Source organism: Notolepis coatsorum, assembly GCF_963971535.1.
Source record: "Notolepis coatsorum genome assembly, chromosome: 11".
In the NCBI taxonomy this organism is placed as follows: domain Eukaryota; kingdom Metazoa; phylum Chordata; class Actinopteri; order Aulopiformes; family Paralepididae; genus Notolepis; species Notolepis coatsorum.
In genome coordinates this window covers 124,043,161-124,060,246 of record NC_140175.1, presented here as the reverse complement: position 1 = coordinate 124,060,246, position 17,086 = coordinate 124,043,161, and the positions used below count along the sequence as shown (strand labels likewise).

The 17,086-nt window shown below is 39.5% G+C and overlaps 2 protein-coding genes across 2 annotated transcripts in view; both read left to right on the top strand.

The window, feature by feature from the left end:
* pip5kl1 (phosphatidylinositol-4-phosphate 5-kinase-like 1) overlaps positions 1 to 17,086 on the top strand; it is a gene marked incomplete at both ends in the record, with an annotated part of 469,911 nt that overhangs the window by 225,044 nt on the left and 227,781 nt on the right. The gene's annotated exons all lie outside the window — the stretch shown is intronic.
* Positions 10,600 to 17,086, top strand: part of LOC311236448 (uncharacterized protein) — a gene marked incomplete at both ends in the record, with an annotated part of 59,459 nt that continues 52,972 nt past the window's right edge. The window contains 2 exons of the mRNA XM_084324129.1: positions 10,600 to 10,648; positions 10,893 to 11,139. Coding sequence (XP_084180255.1) covers positions 10,600 to 10,648; positions 10,893 to 11,139 — 296 coding nt within the window. The remainder of the gene's footprint in view (positions 10,649 to 10,892; positions 11,140 to 17,086) is intronic.

Here is a 17,086-nt window from a genome sequence, read left to right as displayed (position 1 = left end):
ATAAACACACATACTGCTATCTGTCATATTATAAATCAATCCTTTAGTGAATGTTTGTATCCGCAACAGTGGAAAACTGCCAAAGTAATACCACTGCCAAAAAAATTGAAATTGCCATTCTCAGGATCTAATAGTCGTCCCATAAGTTTACTGCCAGTTTTAAGTAAACTGATGGAAAGAATAGTAAGTGAACAGATTAAAAGCTACTTTTCTTTTAACACATTGACCACTGATTTTCAACATGCATATCGTGAAGGACATTCAACAGCGACTGCATTAACCCAAATGACGGATGATTGGCTGAAAGAGATAGATAAAAAGAAAATGGTTGGAGCTGTCTTGCTTGATTTTACTGCAGCATTCGACATCATAGATCATAAATTCTTACTTAAAAAACTTGAATGTTATGGTTTCTCCTCATCTGCACTATCTTGGATGCAAACTTATTTAGCAAACGGAAACAAATAGTTTGTTTTAATGGGAGTTACTCAGAAGTTAAAACGGTAAGGTGTGGAGTACCCCAAGGAAGTTGCCTTGGGCCTTTGCTCTACACCATATTTACAAATGACATGCCTCTTGTCCTAAATAAGTCCTATATTTCTATGTATGCGGATGATTCAACGATTTACACATCAGCCTCAACAGCCAATGAATTAAATACGGTCCTAAAGGCAGAGTTGCAATCAGTGATGGAATGGATAAAGAATAACAAACTAGTTCTAAACATATCAAAGACAAGTAGCATCATTTTCGGTTCAAACCATACTCTAAGAACGAACCCAGTCTTGAAACTTTTGATAAGTGATGTGGTAATTAATCAAGTCCAGGAGACTAAACTCCTAGGGGTAACATTAGACAGTAAATTGTCATGGTCACACCATATAAACAATATAGTAGTGAAAATGGGAAGAGGGATTTCTGTTGTTAAAAGATGTGCTCATTTGTTACCACTAAATTCTATCAAACAGGTAATTCAAGCTCTGGTTTTGTCAAATCTTGACTATTGTCAAGAAAAAATTACAAAACAAAGCAGCACGTATAGCGCTTCGCTGTGAGTACAGAACTAATGTTGCAGCGATGCACAGTTGTTTAACTTGGTTACTTGTCAAACATAAATTACTCTGCTCACTCCTTGTATTCACTAGGAATATTCTTGTTACAAAGATCCCCTCAATTTTATATAACAATTTATCAATAAGTCTTGACAGACACAACCATTCCACCAGACATGCTTCTGCACGAGGTTTTACACTTCCAAAAGTGAGGTCGAATGCAATGAAGCGAACTGTCATGTTCCGTGGTATGCAGGAATGGAACTCTCTTCCCAGACATGTTAAGCAGGAGAATAGTAAATGTCGTTTCAAAATCGTGGTAAAACAACATTTTCAACCAAAGAAATTGACATTCCCTAATAGATAGTGTGTACGTAAATGAAAATGTATGTGTCTGATAAAGAGATAGGTATATATGGATGAAAAGGCATGTGTCTGATAGGGATATATTATTAAAATATTGTATAATTGGCTGATATGAACATAGATATGTATGTAAAAGCTAAATAGTATATTATGCTGTATTGTATTATGAATTAATTATGAGTAGGTATTATTGTATTGTATTATGAATTCATTCATAAGGAGTATATATTTTTATATTGTATTATGAATTTGATTAGGGTTTTTATTGTTGTTTTAATTGTCTGTATGACATGTAAATGTTGTGAGTGTATAAGGGTTCTTATTGTTGTTTTAATTGTCTGTATGACATGTAAATGTTATGAGTGTATAAGTCTGTAACTGTATTTTATGTGTTATGGACCCCAGGAAGAATAGCCCCAGCACTGCTGTGGCTAATGGGGATCCAAATAAACTTAAACTTAAACTGTACACAACCCATCCACCTCTGACAAGCACACACATACACACACATACACACACATGCATACACACAGTACTGTAAACAGATTATCTATTGATAGATGGATGGATGGATAGATAGCTCAATAAATTGGATTGCACACACAAACCACCTCCTACAACAACAACACACACACACACACACACACACACACACACACACACACACACACACACACACACACACACACACACACACACACACACACACACACACACACACACACACACACACACACACTCATACATAACCACAACCGCACGCGTTTACAAACATGGACGATGCGTCACCAGACAGCCATCTTTCTCAGCTCTGTTGTGATCTGTGGCCTCCCTCCTCTCATTAGATCACTGCAGGCTCTAATCAGGGCAGCAGTAACAAGGTCGGGCCTCTGAGGTCACTGCCTGCCTTCATGCAGGGAGAGGGAAAGGTCTTTACACTGTTTACAGGCCAATCAGGCAGACACCCTGTCATCAAGCGGAGGTGACGTCTTCACTGTAGACACTCGGGCCTAGATCCACAAAGAATGGATTGCACGGTGCTAATTGCACCCTTAACTCATTGAGCGCCAATCACGAGATATCTCGTTTTTAGTTCCGTTTTCCCTTTTTTTCTATTTTCTTATTCTAAACACTCGCGCAGGCCTTTGTGAGTGTGGCTAATTGCACCCTCAACTGCACGTTTTCTTTTTTTTGCTCCGCCTTTGCGAGCTATCCACAAAGGACATTGCTCCTTATCTGCTCCAGCGCAATTGGCTCGCGGAGCAGTCTGCACCTGACAGCGCTGTTGGCAGATATCAGGAAGGGGAAAAAGAAACCCGAAATGAGGCATAGACTGGTACATAACAGTATTTTTCACCATTAGTATTCCGTTCATTTCATATTTTCACCAACATATGCAGTTCTCACTAGCAGAGGTGTGGACAAAGTTTACGACTTCGGACTCGACTTGACAAAATCATGAACGACAACTGGACGTTGACTTCACTCTGACTTGAGCCCCTGAAAGACTTGATATTCTCCACAAGCCCAAAATGTTAAAATTGTATTTGATCAATTTAATTTCCCGGATTATAGTTGCATTTTGGACCAATCCATCAGCCGCCAATCAAGTTGCGTGAGCAGAGCAGGAAGTTGGGTGTTGATGCAGAATCATCTAAATTGAATATACTACTGTACTTCTAAGGTGTTGAAATGGCATTATATTAGTAAAGAACACATTAGGACTTGTTTAGGATTCGAAACCCAAGGCTTCAGACTTGCTTGAGACGTGCTTGTCTTGACTTGGGAATTGACTCTGGACTTAAGTGTAAAGACTTGAAAGTTGACTCTGGACTTAATTAGATTTAGATTTAGATTCTTTAATGACCATCCAGCCAGGGTGGTGGAATTTGTTTTCAGTGCAGCATTGTTACAGCATTGTTCCAACTGTCATGTACAAAGGTCTGATGACCTAATACCAAATACCTGGAGCGGGCTGTACATGAAACCAGCCCGTCCAGTGAGTGCTTTAAGCACAGGTCCCGGTAGGTAAGAAATAAACAAATGCGTTTTCCAAAGGTAAATCATATTTATTATAGTGAAAAATAGGGGAATAAAACCCACAACAAATAGACAAACAGGGAAAAGGGTAATGGGAGAACAAACAAGGTAAGTATAATAATAAACAAGTCAAACACTAAACACACAACCACATGCCACGTGGTTGGCAATCTGGGAACCACCCAGTAATAAGATAATTAGGGCTATTAAGAATAACCACAAGTGTCATAAGACACAATCAAGCTTACCTGTTTATACAAAGAAACACCACTCTAACCATGTAGCTCATAGTGTAGGATGAACACCACTTTAACCCCAATGTTTAGAGTGTAGGATGAATCACCACTCTAACCATGGAGCTCACAGTGTAGGATGAACACCACTTTAACCCCAATGTTTAGAGTGTAGGATGAATCACCACTCTAACCATGGAGCTCACAGTGTAGGATGAATCTAAAATGGCCAACAATATACATACCCCACACAGAGTGGCAAATGGCAAAACAGGGCTAACAGTATATATACCCCACACAGGGTTTGGTCGACGCAGGCAGCACATAATTAATAGTCCGCACACAGTGGCAATTGACATAAAAAGGCCAATACAATAATCCACTCAATAGTGGCAAACAGAGGCAACCTCACTGCATTCTGGTTACTGGCAAATGACACAGTGAGGTGCCCAGCAGTGTGTCACATGCCAGGCTTTATCCACCCCTCCCTTGAGGCGATTGCCGTCAGCTGCCACTCATCAGGCAATCAGCACTCTTCAGACGAGGCACGAGCGGCACCTGGCAAAGGGAAAAAGAAAAGGGAATTAGTACAACAGGGGAGCATTTCTATGTTCCCCGAGTCCTATGTTCCCCGGGTTCTATGTTCCCCGCTTTGATTGATTGATTGATTGAAAATTTTAGACCACCAGCCCTGATTCCAAACTCTAACCTTAACCAGTTCGAAAGAGGGCCTAATCTTAACCATTCGAAACAAGGCGGACATTAATAATTATTAATTGTATTAATAAAATAATACAAATTAATAAAATGTTCAATCTATTAATCAATCAAAGCGGGGAACATAGAACCCGGGGAACATAGGACCCGGGGAACATAGGGATGATCCCTACAATAGTACCAAGACACACACCACATATAAATAACATAATATTACCTATACTATCCCCAGGCCATCAGGCTGCTAAACGAACAATGAATGAACACTACACAACAACAACCACCAAACGCACATAGCACACACATCCACACGCACACACTCACTTTAAACAAACACACTGTAGCACCCACTCCACACACTTATAGCACACACCCACTTTAAACAAACACACTGTAGCACCCACTCCCCACACTTTATATTTATGGATGAAGGATTGCACTACAACTCGTACACCTTACTGTAAATTGTACCTAAAATTGTACCTCATCCCATTTCTGCTTTGCACTAGATAGTACTGTACATTAGTACACTGCATAGTATTGTGTATTGTATATTATATGGTAACTCAGAACATTGTACATATGTCTATACCGAACACTGTGACCTCATTTTCTTCTTCTAAATTCATGCTATATTATGTTATTATGTTATTTGATACTATCTTGTCTAGCACAGTCTCTGGAGTGTAACAGTAAGAAGCATTTTGTATGAAAGTATTCTGTACTTCTGTATGACAACTATTAAAGAACTTGAACTTGAACTTGAACTTGATACTAACCTGATGTTCACATGGTGTCACAAATACAGTAATAATGATAATGACCAATGACGTCACACCAACATAGAACATAGAACATATAACATCACTTACGTACATACTACATGCAGTTAAATACATAAATACATAATTACAAAGACCACAATATCAAAGTTTATGTCCATGTCCATAGCAACAGAGGTAGGGGGGGTTGGGGGGGGGGTTGCTACAGGGAGTTCAGTGTAAAGACTTGAAAGTTGACTCTGGACTTAAGTGTAAAGACGTGAGACTTTACTTGGGACTTGCAAAACAATGACTTGGTCCCACTTCTGCTCACTATCAGCCTGAGAGGACTGGACACACGCTCAAGACTAGTGCATAAGAAAAAGCGAACAAAATAGTGAAGCAAAAAAAAACGAAATCCCTTACTACTCAGATTCTGGACCCAAAACTAACATCTAATAACAAGCCCCGCCCCTCCCCATACCCAACCACAAGGCACCCTGGTGTAAACACTGGGAACCCATTACTGACTGACAGCTTGGGCCACCTGTTGCTGCCTAACTAAACCACTAAATGAGTTTAACAGGAGGAGGTGCAGGAGGGAAATGTAATTATTACCAGGACATTTGTGTCGTGTCAGTAACTTTTACGGACTGTGTGCGCCCCTTTAAGGGCTCTTTTACGGACTGTGTGCGCCCCTTTAAGGGCTCTTTTTTTTGTATTTTATTTTTTTATTATTTTTTAAACAAACATATAAACAAACATGACAACACACGATAAGATATACAAGCATTAATTGTCAGGGCACATCCAATGAGATCACATTTTAGTTAGTTGTCTTATATAAGATATACCCATAATACCTGTTATCTAAAAAACCTACACACATATGCTCCAGCTCGAACCCCCCCCTCCCGGACCCCACCTTGAGAAGTACCTCCACTATCCCTCGCACCTAACCAGACACTACCATTATAAGCTAGCTTTTATTCTCTCCACCACTTCTAACCACATTGACATTTTGGATTCATTGAGACCCAGAATTCTTGCTGTAGATATTTCATGGTAAATTACATCGAGATATGTAAGAAACCAAACTTTACGGCACATTTTTTCCGGTTGAAACCAGCGTGATGCGATCAGCTTTTTGGCTACTGTGATACCCGATAAAACCAATCTATTTAGCTGTGGATTCACTGCAAACTCAAAAACATCATTCAATAGTAATACCGAGGGGTGTACAGGTATATTTCAAGATACGAGTTTTGATATTTGTTGGGTCACATCTTTCCAGAATGCCTTAACTGGTGAGCAGTCCCAATACATGTGCATAAATGTCCCTTCGTCCCCATTTGTACATTGGGTGCATTTGGAATCTTGTTTAAGCCCCATTCGGCACAGTCTTATAGGAGTCAAGTATGTCCTGTGAATATAGTTAAGATTGATTTGTTGATGATCCGGGTTCCTTGATGTAAGTCGGACATTTGCCCAGGCTCCTTGCCAATCAAAGTCATTTTCCAGGTCTGGTATATCCCTCCTCCAGACAGAGTCTAGTTGGAGGGTTTCATACGAGGACGTTAGTAATTGATGATAAAATTCTGAAACAAAACCTCTCGATGTCTCTCTTGCGTAGAAGAATTTGTGGTATCTGTGGTGTTCAATTGGTCTGTCTAATGGAACACCGTGAGACTTCAAACATAGCTCTAACTGTTTGTGAAAAAGCCATGTGGACTTGGTGAGATTAAATTTTTTGCGTATTTCTTTATCACTACAAAAACCCTGTTTGTTAAAAACATCCCCTAATGAGTGTATGCCTTGCTCTTCCCATATAGGGAATCTTATAGGTCGTTTTCCAATTAAGAGTGCATTGTTATTGAATAAGGGAGTATGATTGTGCCATTTTTGTGGGTTAGGATTTTTTTTTTGTGATTCACGCCATATCCGGATCGCATGAGTAATTATGGGGCCAAATTTCCGTTCACAGTGCTTGATTGGTAGTTTAGTGTATGCTATGTCCTTCAGTCTATGTGGGGCTACTATGTTTTCTTCTAATTTTCTCCAGGATACTAATGCTTGGGAGTCAAACCATGTTGTCAATGGACTTAATGAGTACGCCTTAAAATATAGGAAAAAATCTGGAAATGCCATGCCACCATCTGCTTTATTTCTCTGTGCGGTGGATCTTTTTATACGTGGTGGTTTGTTATTCCAAATAAATTTGTATGTGGAGGAGTGTAGGGCTCTTTAAGGGCTCTTTTACGGACTGTGTGCGCCCCTTTAAGGGCTCTTTTACGGACTGTGTGCGCCCCTTTAAGGGCTCTTTTACCTGTGTGCGCCCCTTTAAGGGCTCTTTTACGGACTGTGTGCGCCCCTTTAAGGGCTCTTTTACCTGTGTGCGCCCCTTTAAGGGCTCTTTTACGGACTGTGTGCGCCCCTTTAAGGGCTCTTTTACCTGTGTGCGCCACTTTAAGGGCTCTTTGACCTGCGGTTGATGTCCAGTAAATATAATCTCAGGTAACTCCAGTCAAGATCCACATTCCACAGTTTTCTGGCATCTCCAGCAACATTGCCAGGAGTTCTATTTTCTATTCTTCAACATAGAGTGAACAGCTTCTGGCTTTCCAGTTCATTATGACATCATTATTAATTATGACTAGTACTTGATGACATTCTTTTGCGGATTACATAGTTATTATTACCATTGTTATTATTATTTAAGTTCTGTACCAAAGTATCCTGCAGGCTTGACGGGCAGGTTCAGCTACTGGTGCCCTAAAAAAAAAGTCCACCACCGCAAAAGGTTAATAATGTGGGTTAAAGGTCACGTTAAAGGACCCTAAAATACTCGACTCTCCAGCCTGCGTTTAGGATGGTGTGTTTGCTGATTGGTGTGGATGATTAAGCGCAGGCCTCGTTTGAGCCCCCCTCTCTCCTTCCACCACGAGCTGAGGTGGTCGCTGGTGCGGTTTCCCCCACGCCCGCTGGTCAAGATGCAAAGCAGGTGCTACAGAGAGAGAGGGAGAGAGAGAGAGAGAGACTTCCCAATCACAGAACATGAGCTGAAATCAAAACTCCAGTGCCTTAAAGTTAGAAAGGCCTGTGGTACAGATGGCATATTAAATGAAATGATTAAACACAGCTCTGAAAAATTCCAATTGGCTATTTTAAAATTATTCAATTTGACACAAAATGTAGGCTATTTTCCTGATGTCTGGAATGAAGGACTCATAACCCCAATATTCAAGAGTGGAGATAAACATGACCCAAAAAACTATAGGGGTATCTGTGTGACGAGTAATTTCTAAAACTTCTATGTAGTATCATCAACACCAGACTCATAGAATTCCTTACGGAACACAGTGTTCTAAGTAAAAGCCAAATCGGATTCTTACCAAATTATCGTACCTCTGACCATATATACACTCTTAAAACCCTAATTGACATTCACGTAAAACAGAACAAAAACTAAATATATTCCTGCTTTGTCGATTTTGAAAAAGCTTTTGATTCAATTAGGCACAAAGGTCTTTTCTTCAAAATTCTAGAAAGTGGTGTTGGAGGAAATACATATGACTTGATCAAATCCATGAACACAAAAAACAGATGTGCTGTCAGAATTGGCAATAAAAGAACACATTTCTTCACCCAGGGTCGCGGAGTCCGCCAGGGGTGCAATTTAAGCCCAACATTGTTTAATATATATATAAATTAATTAGCAAAGTTATTAGAACTTTCTACTGCACCCGGTCTGACTCTGCACGATACCAATGTAAAATGACTGATGTATGCAGATGATCTGGTTCTGCTGTCAGCCACTAAAGAGGGTCTACAACAGAACCTAGACATCCTCCACCAGTTCTGCCAGACATGGTCTCTGAACGTAAACATGAAGAAGACTAAAGTCATGATCTTTCAAAGGAGACACGAGTCTCAGAGTTCACATAATACATTTAAATTAGGCACACACATATTAGAAAACACAAAAAGCTACCCATATTTGGGATTGAAAATAAATCATAATGGTAACTTCAACATGGCTGTGAATGAACTGAAGGAGAAGGGAAGAAGGGCTTTTTATGCCATCAAAAGGAAAATTCCAATTGACATTCCAATTAGGACCTGGCTCAAAATTCTAAATTCTGTAATAAATCCAATAATATTATATGGCAGTGAAGTGTGGGGTCCATTAACTAACCAAAACTTCCCAAAATGGGAAAAACACCCATTAGAAGTACTGCATGCAGAATTGTGCAAAAACCTACTTAGGGTCCACAGACACACTGCCAATAATGCATGCAGGGCAGAACTTGGCCAATACCCCCTAATCATTCAAATTCAAAAGCGAGCCATCAAATTTTACACACACCTCCAATCAAGTGACCCCCACTCATACCACTACAAAGCCCTTCAGAGCCAAGAGATGAACCCAGATAAGAGTCCCCTCTGCCAGCTAGTCAGAAATCTCTGCCCACAAACGCTTCAGGACAGATACCAAGAAATCTGGCCCAACCAAATAATCTCAAAACAAAAAGAAAATTATATAGAATATTGGAACAAATCAACCAAATCTCAAAGTAAATTAGAATTCTATTTGACCCTAAACAGAGAGTACACAGTGGCAGAATACCTGACCACTGTGAATGAGATAAAATTAAGAAAAACATTGACATGGTACAGACTGAGTGGACATAGTCTAGCCATAGAAACAGGCCGTCACAGGCTAAACTGGCTGCCCAGAGAGGCCAGGCTGTGTTCACTTTGTCATCAGGGGGACGTTGAGACAGAACCTCACTTCCTGCTACACTGTGAGAAATACAAGGATCTAAGAGAAGTCTTCTTTGATAAAATAAATAAAATGTATCCACAGTTTATCCATCTCCCTGATCACCAAAAGCTGCTATACATGTGTGGGGAGAAAAGTCAGTGTACAGCGTTAGCTGCAAAATATGTAGACGGTTGTCACACAATAAGAGAACAAGCCCTGTAAATGTATCTGAGTGGCCACACTTGAAAAATGACTACCCGATCGAGTGACTATTTTGTAAATTAATATGTTTTTTGTTGATTGTCCTTACTGTTATTACTAATATTATGATATTTTATTGCTTAATATATATGTTATTGTTTGTATGTTGAACTTGCTTTGGCAATAAGTATGTTAATATTTCATGCCAATAAAGCCTATTTGAATTGAATTGAATTGAGAGAGAGAGAGAGAGAGAGAGAGAGAGAGAGAGAGAGAGAGAGATAGAGAGAGAGAGAGAGAGAGAGAGAGAGAGAGAGAGAGAGAGAGAGAGAGAGAGAGAGAGAGAGAGAGAGAGAGAGAGAGAGAGAGAGAGAGAGAGAGAGAGAGAGAGAGAGAGAGAGAGAGAGAGAAAAATAATGTTGCCCAACTCTTGGCGGTCGAGGGAGATGATTGGGCCGTACAGGATGGATGGATGGAACGTGGGGCGGGAGAGGGAGGGGTTCTGTTTGGGTTGTGGGTGGTCTTCCTGCTTCCTGTCTTGTGTCCCCTGCAGCATGTGACAGCTTCCTGTCTTGTGTCCCCTGCAGCCTGTGACAGCTTCCTGTCTTGTGTCCCCTGCAGCCTGTGACAGCTTCCTGTCTTGTGTCCCCTGCAGCCTGTGACAGCTTCCTGTCTTGTGTCCCCTGCAGCCTGTGACAGCTTCCTGTCTTGTGTCCCCTGCAGCCTGTGACAGCTTCCTGTCTTGTGTCCCCTGCAGCGTGTGACAGCAGCCACTGGGGGCCTCACTGCAGTAACCGCTGCCAGTGCCAGAACGCGGCCCTCTGCAACCCCATCAGCGGGGCCTGTATCTGCCGCTCCGGCTACCGGGGCTGGCGCTGCGAGGAGCGCTGCGAGGCTGTGACCTACGGCAGCGGGTGCCAGCAGAGGTGCCAGTGTCAGAACGGAGCCACCTGCCACCACGTGACCGGAGAGTGCACATGCTCACCGGGGTACACCGGAGCTTTGTAAGTCACGCACATGTGTGTTCAATACGTGTGGATATTCACGCGATAAGATAAGATAACATAGGATAACATAACAGAAGATAACACAACATAACATACTGTAACATACCACAAGATAACACAAGATAACATAAGATATCATTAGATAAGATAACATAAGATAACATTACATAAGATAACATTAGATAAGATAACATAATATAACATTACATAAGATAACATAACACAATATTACATAAGATAACATAAGATATCATTACATAAGATAACATTAGATAAGATAACATAATATAATATTACATAAGATAACATAACACAATATTACATAAGATAACATAAGATATCATTACATAAGATAACATAAGATAACATAAGATAATATAAGATATCATTAGATAAGATAACATAAGATAACATTACATAACATAACATAAGATAACATAAGATAATATAAGATATCATTAGATAAGATAACATAAGATAACATTACATAACATAACATAACAGGTAATAGTAGAAAAACATAAATATAGGAAATTAAATAACATCTGAATATAAAAATACGAAAAAAAATAAACAGTGTAAACAATATAATGTACTCTGAATATAAAAAGGTGCGGAAAATAAACAGGTGCAGATGAGGGTCTGTATGCCCTATTGGTTATATTATATGTTACAATAAATATAGGCAATACAGAATTTTAATCTGAACTATGAGAGTAAGTATTCACAAGGTGCAGTATACACAAGGTGCAGTATACACAAGGTACAGTATACACAAGGTACAGTACACACAAGGTGCAGTAAACACAAGGTACAGTATACACAAGGTACAGTATACACAAGGTACAGTACACACAAGGTGCAGTAAACACAAGGTGCAGTATACACAAGGTGCAGTATACACAAGGTGCAGTATACACAAGGTGCAGTAAACACTAGGTGCAGTATACACAAGGTGCAGTAAACACAAGGTGCAGAAGGTGCAGTAAACACAAGGTGCAGTAAACACAAGGTGCAGTAAACACAAGGTGCAGTAAACACAAGGTGCAGTATACACAAGGTGCAGTAAACACAAGGTGCAGTAAACACAAGGTGCAGTATACACAAGGTGCAGTAAACACAAGGTGCAGTGAACACAAGGTGCAGTATACACAAGGTGCAGTAAACACAAGGTGCAGTAAACACAAGGTGCAGTATACACAAGGTGCAGTAAACACAAGGTGCAGTGAACACAAGGTGCAGTATACACAAGGTGCAGTAAACACAAGGTACAGTAAACACAAGGTGCAGTATACACAAGGTGCAGTAAACACAAGGTGCAGTAAACACAAGGTGCAGTATACACAAGGTGCAGTAAACACACGGTGCAGTAAACACAAGGTGCAGTATACACAAGGTGCAGTATACACAAGGTGCAGTAAACACAAGGTGCAGTGAACACAAGGTGCAGTGAACACAAGGTGCAGTAAACACAAGGTGCAGTAAACACAAGGTGCAGTAAACACAAGGTGCAGTATACACAAGGTGCAGTAAACACAAGGTGCAGTAAACACAAGGTGCAGTATACACAAGGTGCAGTATACACTAGGTGCAGTATACACAAGGTGCAGTATACATAAGGTGCAGTAAACACAAGGTGCAGTAAACACAAGGTGCAGTAAACACAAGGTGCAGTATACACAAGGTGCAGTATACACAAGGTGCAGTATACACAAGGTGCAGTAAACACAAGGTGCAGTAAACACTAGGTGCAGTATACACAAGGTGCAGTATACACAAGGTGCAGTATACACAAGGTGCAGTAAACACAAGGTGCAATATACACAAGGTGCAGTAAACACAAGGTGCAGTAAACACAAGGTGCAGTAAACACAAGGTGCAGTATACACTAGGTGCAGTATACACAAGGTGCAGTATACACTAGGTGCAGTATACACAAGGTGCAGTATACACAAGGTGCAGTAAACACTAGGTGCAGTATACACAAGGTGCAGTATACACAAGGTGCAGTAAACACAAGGTGCAGTAAACACAAGGTGCAGTATACACAAGGTGCAGTATACACTAGGTGCAGTATACACAAGGTGCAGTATACACTAGGTGCAGTATACACAAGGTGCAGTATACACAAGGTGCAGTAAACACAAGGTGCAGTAAACACAAGGTGCAGTATACACAAGGTGCAGTAAACACAAGGTGCAGTAAACACAAGGTGCAGTATACACAAGGTGCAGTAAACACAAGGTGCAGTAAACACAAGGTGCAGTATACACAAGGTGCAGTATACACAAGGTGCAGTAAACACAAGGTGCAGTAAACACAAGGTGCAGTAAACACAAGGTGCAGTGAACACAAGGTGCAGTATACACAAGGTGCAGTATACACAAGGTGCAGTAAACACAAGGTGCAGTAAACACAAGGTGCAGTATACACAAGGTGCAGTATACACAAGGTGCAGTATACACAAGGTGCAGTAAACACAAGGTGCAGTATACACAAGGTGCAGTATACACAAGGTGCAGTAAACACAAGGTGCAGTATACACAAGGTGCAGTATACACTAGGTGCAGTATACACTAGGTGCAGTATACACAAGGTGCAGTAAACACAAGGTGCAGTAAACACAAGGTGCAGTATACACAAGGTGCAGTGAACACAAGGTGCAGTAGTATACACAAGGTGCAGTATACACAAGGTGCAGTAAACACAAGGTGCAGTATACACAAGGTGCAGTAAACACTAGGTGCAGTATACACAAGGTACAGTATAGTAGACACAAGGTGCCCTAACTGGCATGATATACATCATACCTTGTAGTCCGTGCAGATTTTGGTGGTTTAAGAGTCAGACACACTTAGTGGTCAGACATAGTCATTTGTTACACTTGGTAGTCAGACAATAGTAAATATTGTAGAGAAAATGTTTCGCAGTCTAAATGACCTGACTCACCTCATGAAGATCTTTCTAACACTCAAGTTAGCTTGACAACCATGGGTCATACACACACACACACACACACACACACACACACACACACACACACACACACACACACACACACACACACACACACACACACACACACACACACACACACACACACACACACACACACACACACACACACACACACACACACACACACACACACACACACACACACACACACACACACACACACACATACAACACACACACACACACACACACACACACACACACACACACACCTACACACACACAGCGACCTTCTGCCCACAAGCCTGCTCCTCCAACCTTTAGGCCACCGCTGCCACAGATGCAGCCGTGCACTTATGCATGTTGACTGATGACCACACACTGTACACACTGTACACACTGTACTCTCTGTGTTTAGTGACGACTACATGACTGTATACAAGAGTAATACTGGAAAAACTACATGAATATAAGTACTGTATAAAAGAGTAATACTGGAAAAACTACATGAATATAAGTACTGTATACAAGAGTAATACTGGAAAAACTACATGAATATAAGTACTGTATACAAGAGTAATACTGGAAAAACTACATGAATATAAGTACTGTATACAAGAGTAATACTGGAAAAACTACATGAATATAAGTACTGTATACAAGAGTAATACTGGAAAAACTACATGAATATAAGTACTGTATACAAGAGTAATACTGGAAAAACTACATGAATATAAGTACTGTATAAAAGAGTAATACTGGAAAAACTACATGAATATAAGTACTGTATAAAAGAGTAATACTGGAAAAACTACATGAATATAAGTACTGTATACAAGAGTAATACTGGAAAAACTACATGACAATAAGTACTGTATAAAAGAGGGGAGTAAATACTGAAAAACTACATGAATATAAGTACTGTATAAAAGTAATACTGGAAAAACTACATGAATATGTACTGTATAAAAGAGTAATACTGGAAAAACTACATGACAATAAGTACTGTATAAAAGAGGGGAGTAAATAAGATAAGATAAGATAAGATATTCCTTTATTGATCCCCTTGGGGAAATTCAGGCATCATAGCAGCATGGGGGGGAGGGGGGGAGGGGTACAGGTAGTAAGTAGTTAGTTTTAGATTAAATTAGGTCCATTATCCCCTACTTTCCCTCATCCCCTCTTCCCCCTCCCCCCCTACTTTCCTTGCCCTATTTTTTGTCCTGATTGTAAAGCGACCTTGGGTTCTATGAAAGGCGCTATATAAATTTGATTTATTATTATTATTATTATTAAAACAACACAGTATACAGGTAGTAAAAGACAACACAGGCAGTGTAAACAATTTGATCAATATGGTCAATATAATTTACTATCTGACTAGCTGAGGAATATTCACATTATTCACAGTGTCACATGAGGTGCAGTATGCAAGAGGTAGTGTTATAATAATTTACTATCTACTGAGTATACATTAATCAAAGTACCAGGGTAGTCTACTTTGTCCCCCTTGGGTTCCTATAAGTCCCAGGTCAATGTCTGGTAGCAGTCGCTGTCGCTGCCCCCTGTTGTGGGGCCTGGAGGCTGCTAGTCGCTGCCCACTGTTGTGGAGCCTGATGGCCGCTGGTATGAAGGACTGTCCGAGGCGGTTAGTTGAGTGTCGGGGGGGGATGAGTCTGTGGCTGAACGAGCTTCTCATCTTGACTAGCTCGTCGTAGAGGGGGTGGTAGGGGTTCTCCATGATGGCATCCAGCTTCCTTATCATCCCCCCAAATACTGAAAAACTACATGAATATAAGTACTGTATAAAAGAGGGGAGTAAATACTGAAAAACTACATGAATATAAGTACTGTATAAAAGTAATACTGGAAAAACTACATGAATATAAGTACTGTATAAAAGTAATACTGGAAAAACTACATGAATATAAGTACTGTATAAAAGTAATAATGGAAAAACTACATGAATATAAGTACTGTATAAAAGAGTAATACTGGAAAAACTACATGAATATAAGTACTGTATAAAAGAGTAATACTGGAAAAACTACATGAATATAAGTACTGTATAAAAGAGTAATACTGGAAAAACTACATGAATATAAGTACTGTATAAAAGAGTAATACTGGAAAAACTACATGAATATAAGTACTGTATAAAAGAGTAATACTGGAAAAACTACATGAATATAAGTACTGTATAAAAGAGTAATACTGGAAAAACTACATGAATATAAGTACTGTATAAAAGAGTAATACTGGAAAAACTACATGAATATAAGTACTGTATAAACGAGTAATACTGGAAAAACTACATGAATATAAGTACTGTATAAAAGAGTAATACTGGAAAAACTACATGACAATAAGTACTGTATAAAAGAGTAATACTGGAAAAACTACATGAATATAAGTACTGTATAAAAGTAATACTGGAAAAACTACATGAATAGATGTACTGTATAAAAGAGTAATACTGGAAAAACTACATGACAATAAGTACTGTATAAAAGAGTAATACTGAAAAAACGACATGACAATAAGTACTGTATAAAAGTAATACTGGAAAAACTACATGAATATAAGTACTGTATAAAAGAGTAATACTGGAAAAACTACATGAATATAAGTACTGTATAAAAGAGTAATACTGGAAAAACTACATGAATATAAGTACTGTATAAAAGAGTAATACTGGAAAAACTACATGAATATAAGTACTGTATAAAAGAGGGGAGTAAATACTGAAAAACTACATGAATATAAGTACAGTATAAAAGAGTAATACTGGAAAAATGACACAAATATAAGTAAAACATAATTTTTTTACCAAAGAAAATACCTCATTCGATAAATAAACATAACTACAGAAACCAATTAGGTTTAAATTAGTACCTTTCCACCTCTGGAAGTAGCCTACTGATTTAAAAAAAAAGAGAGAAAGTCAATAAGAAAGCACCTGGACCCATGGAACAAGATGAAGGGG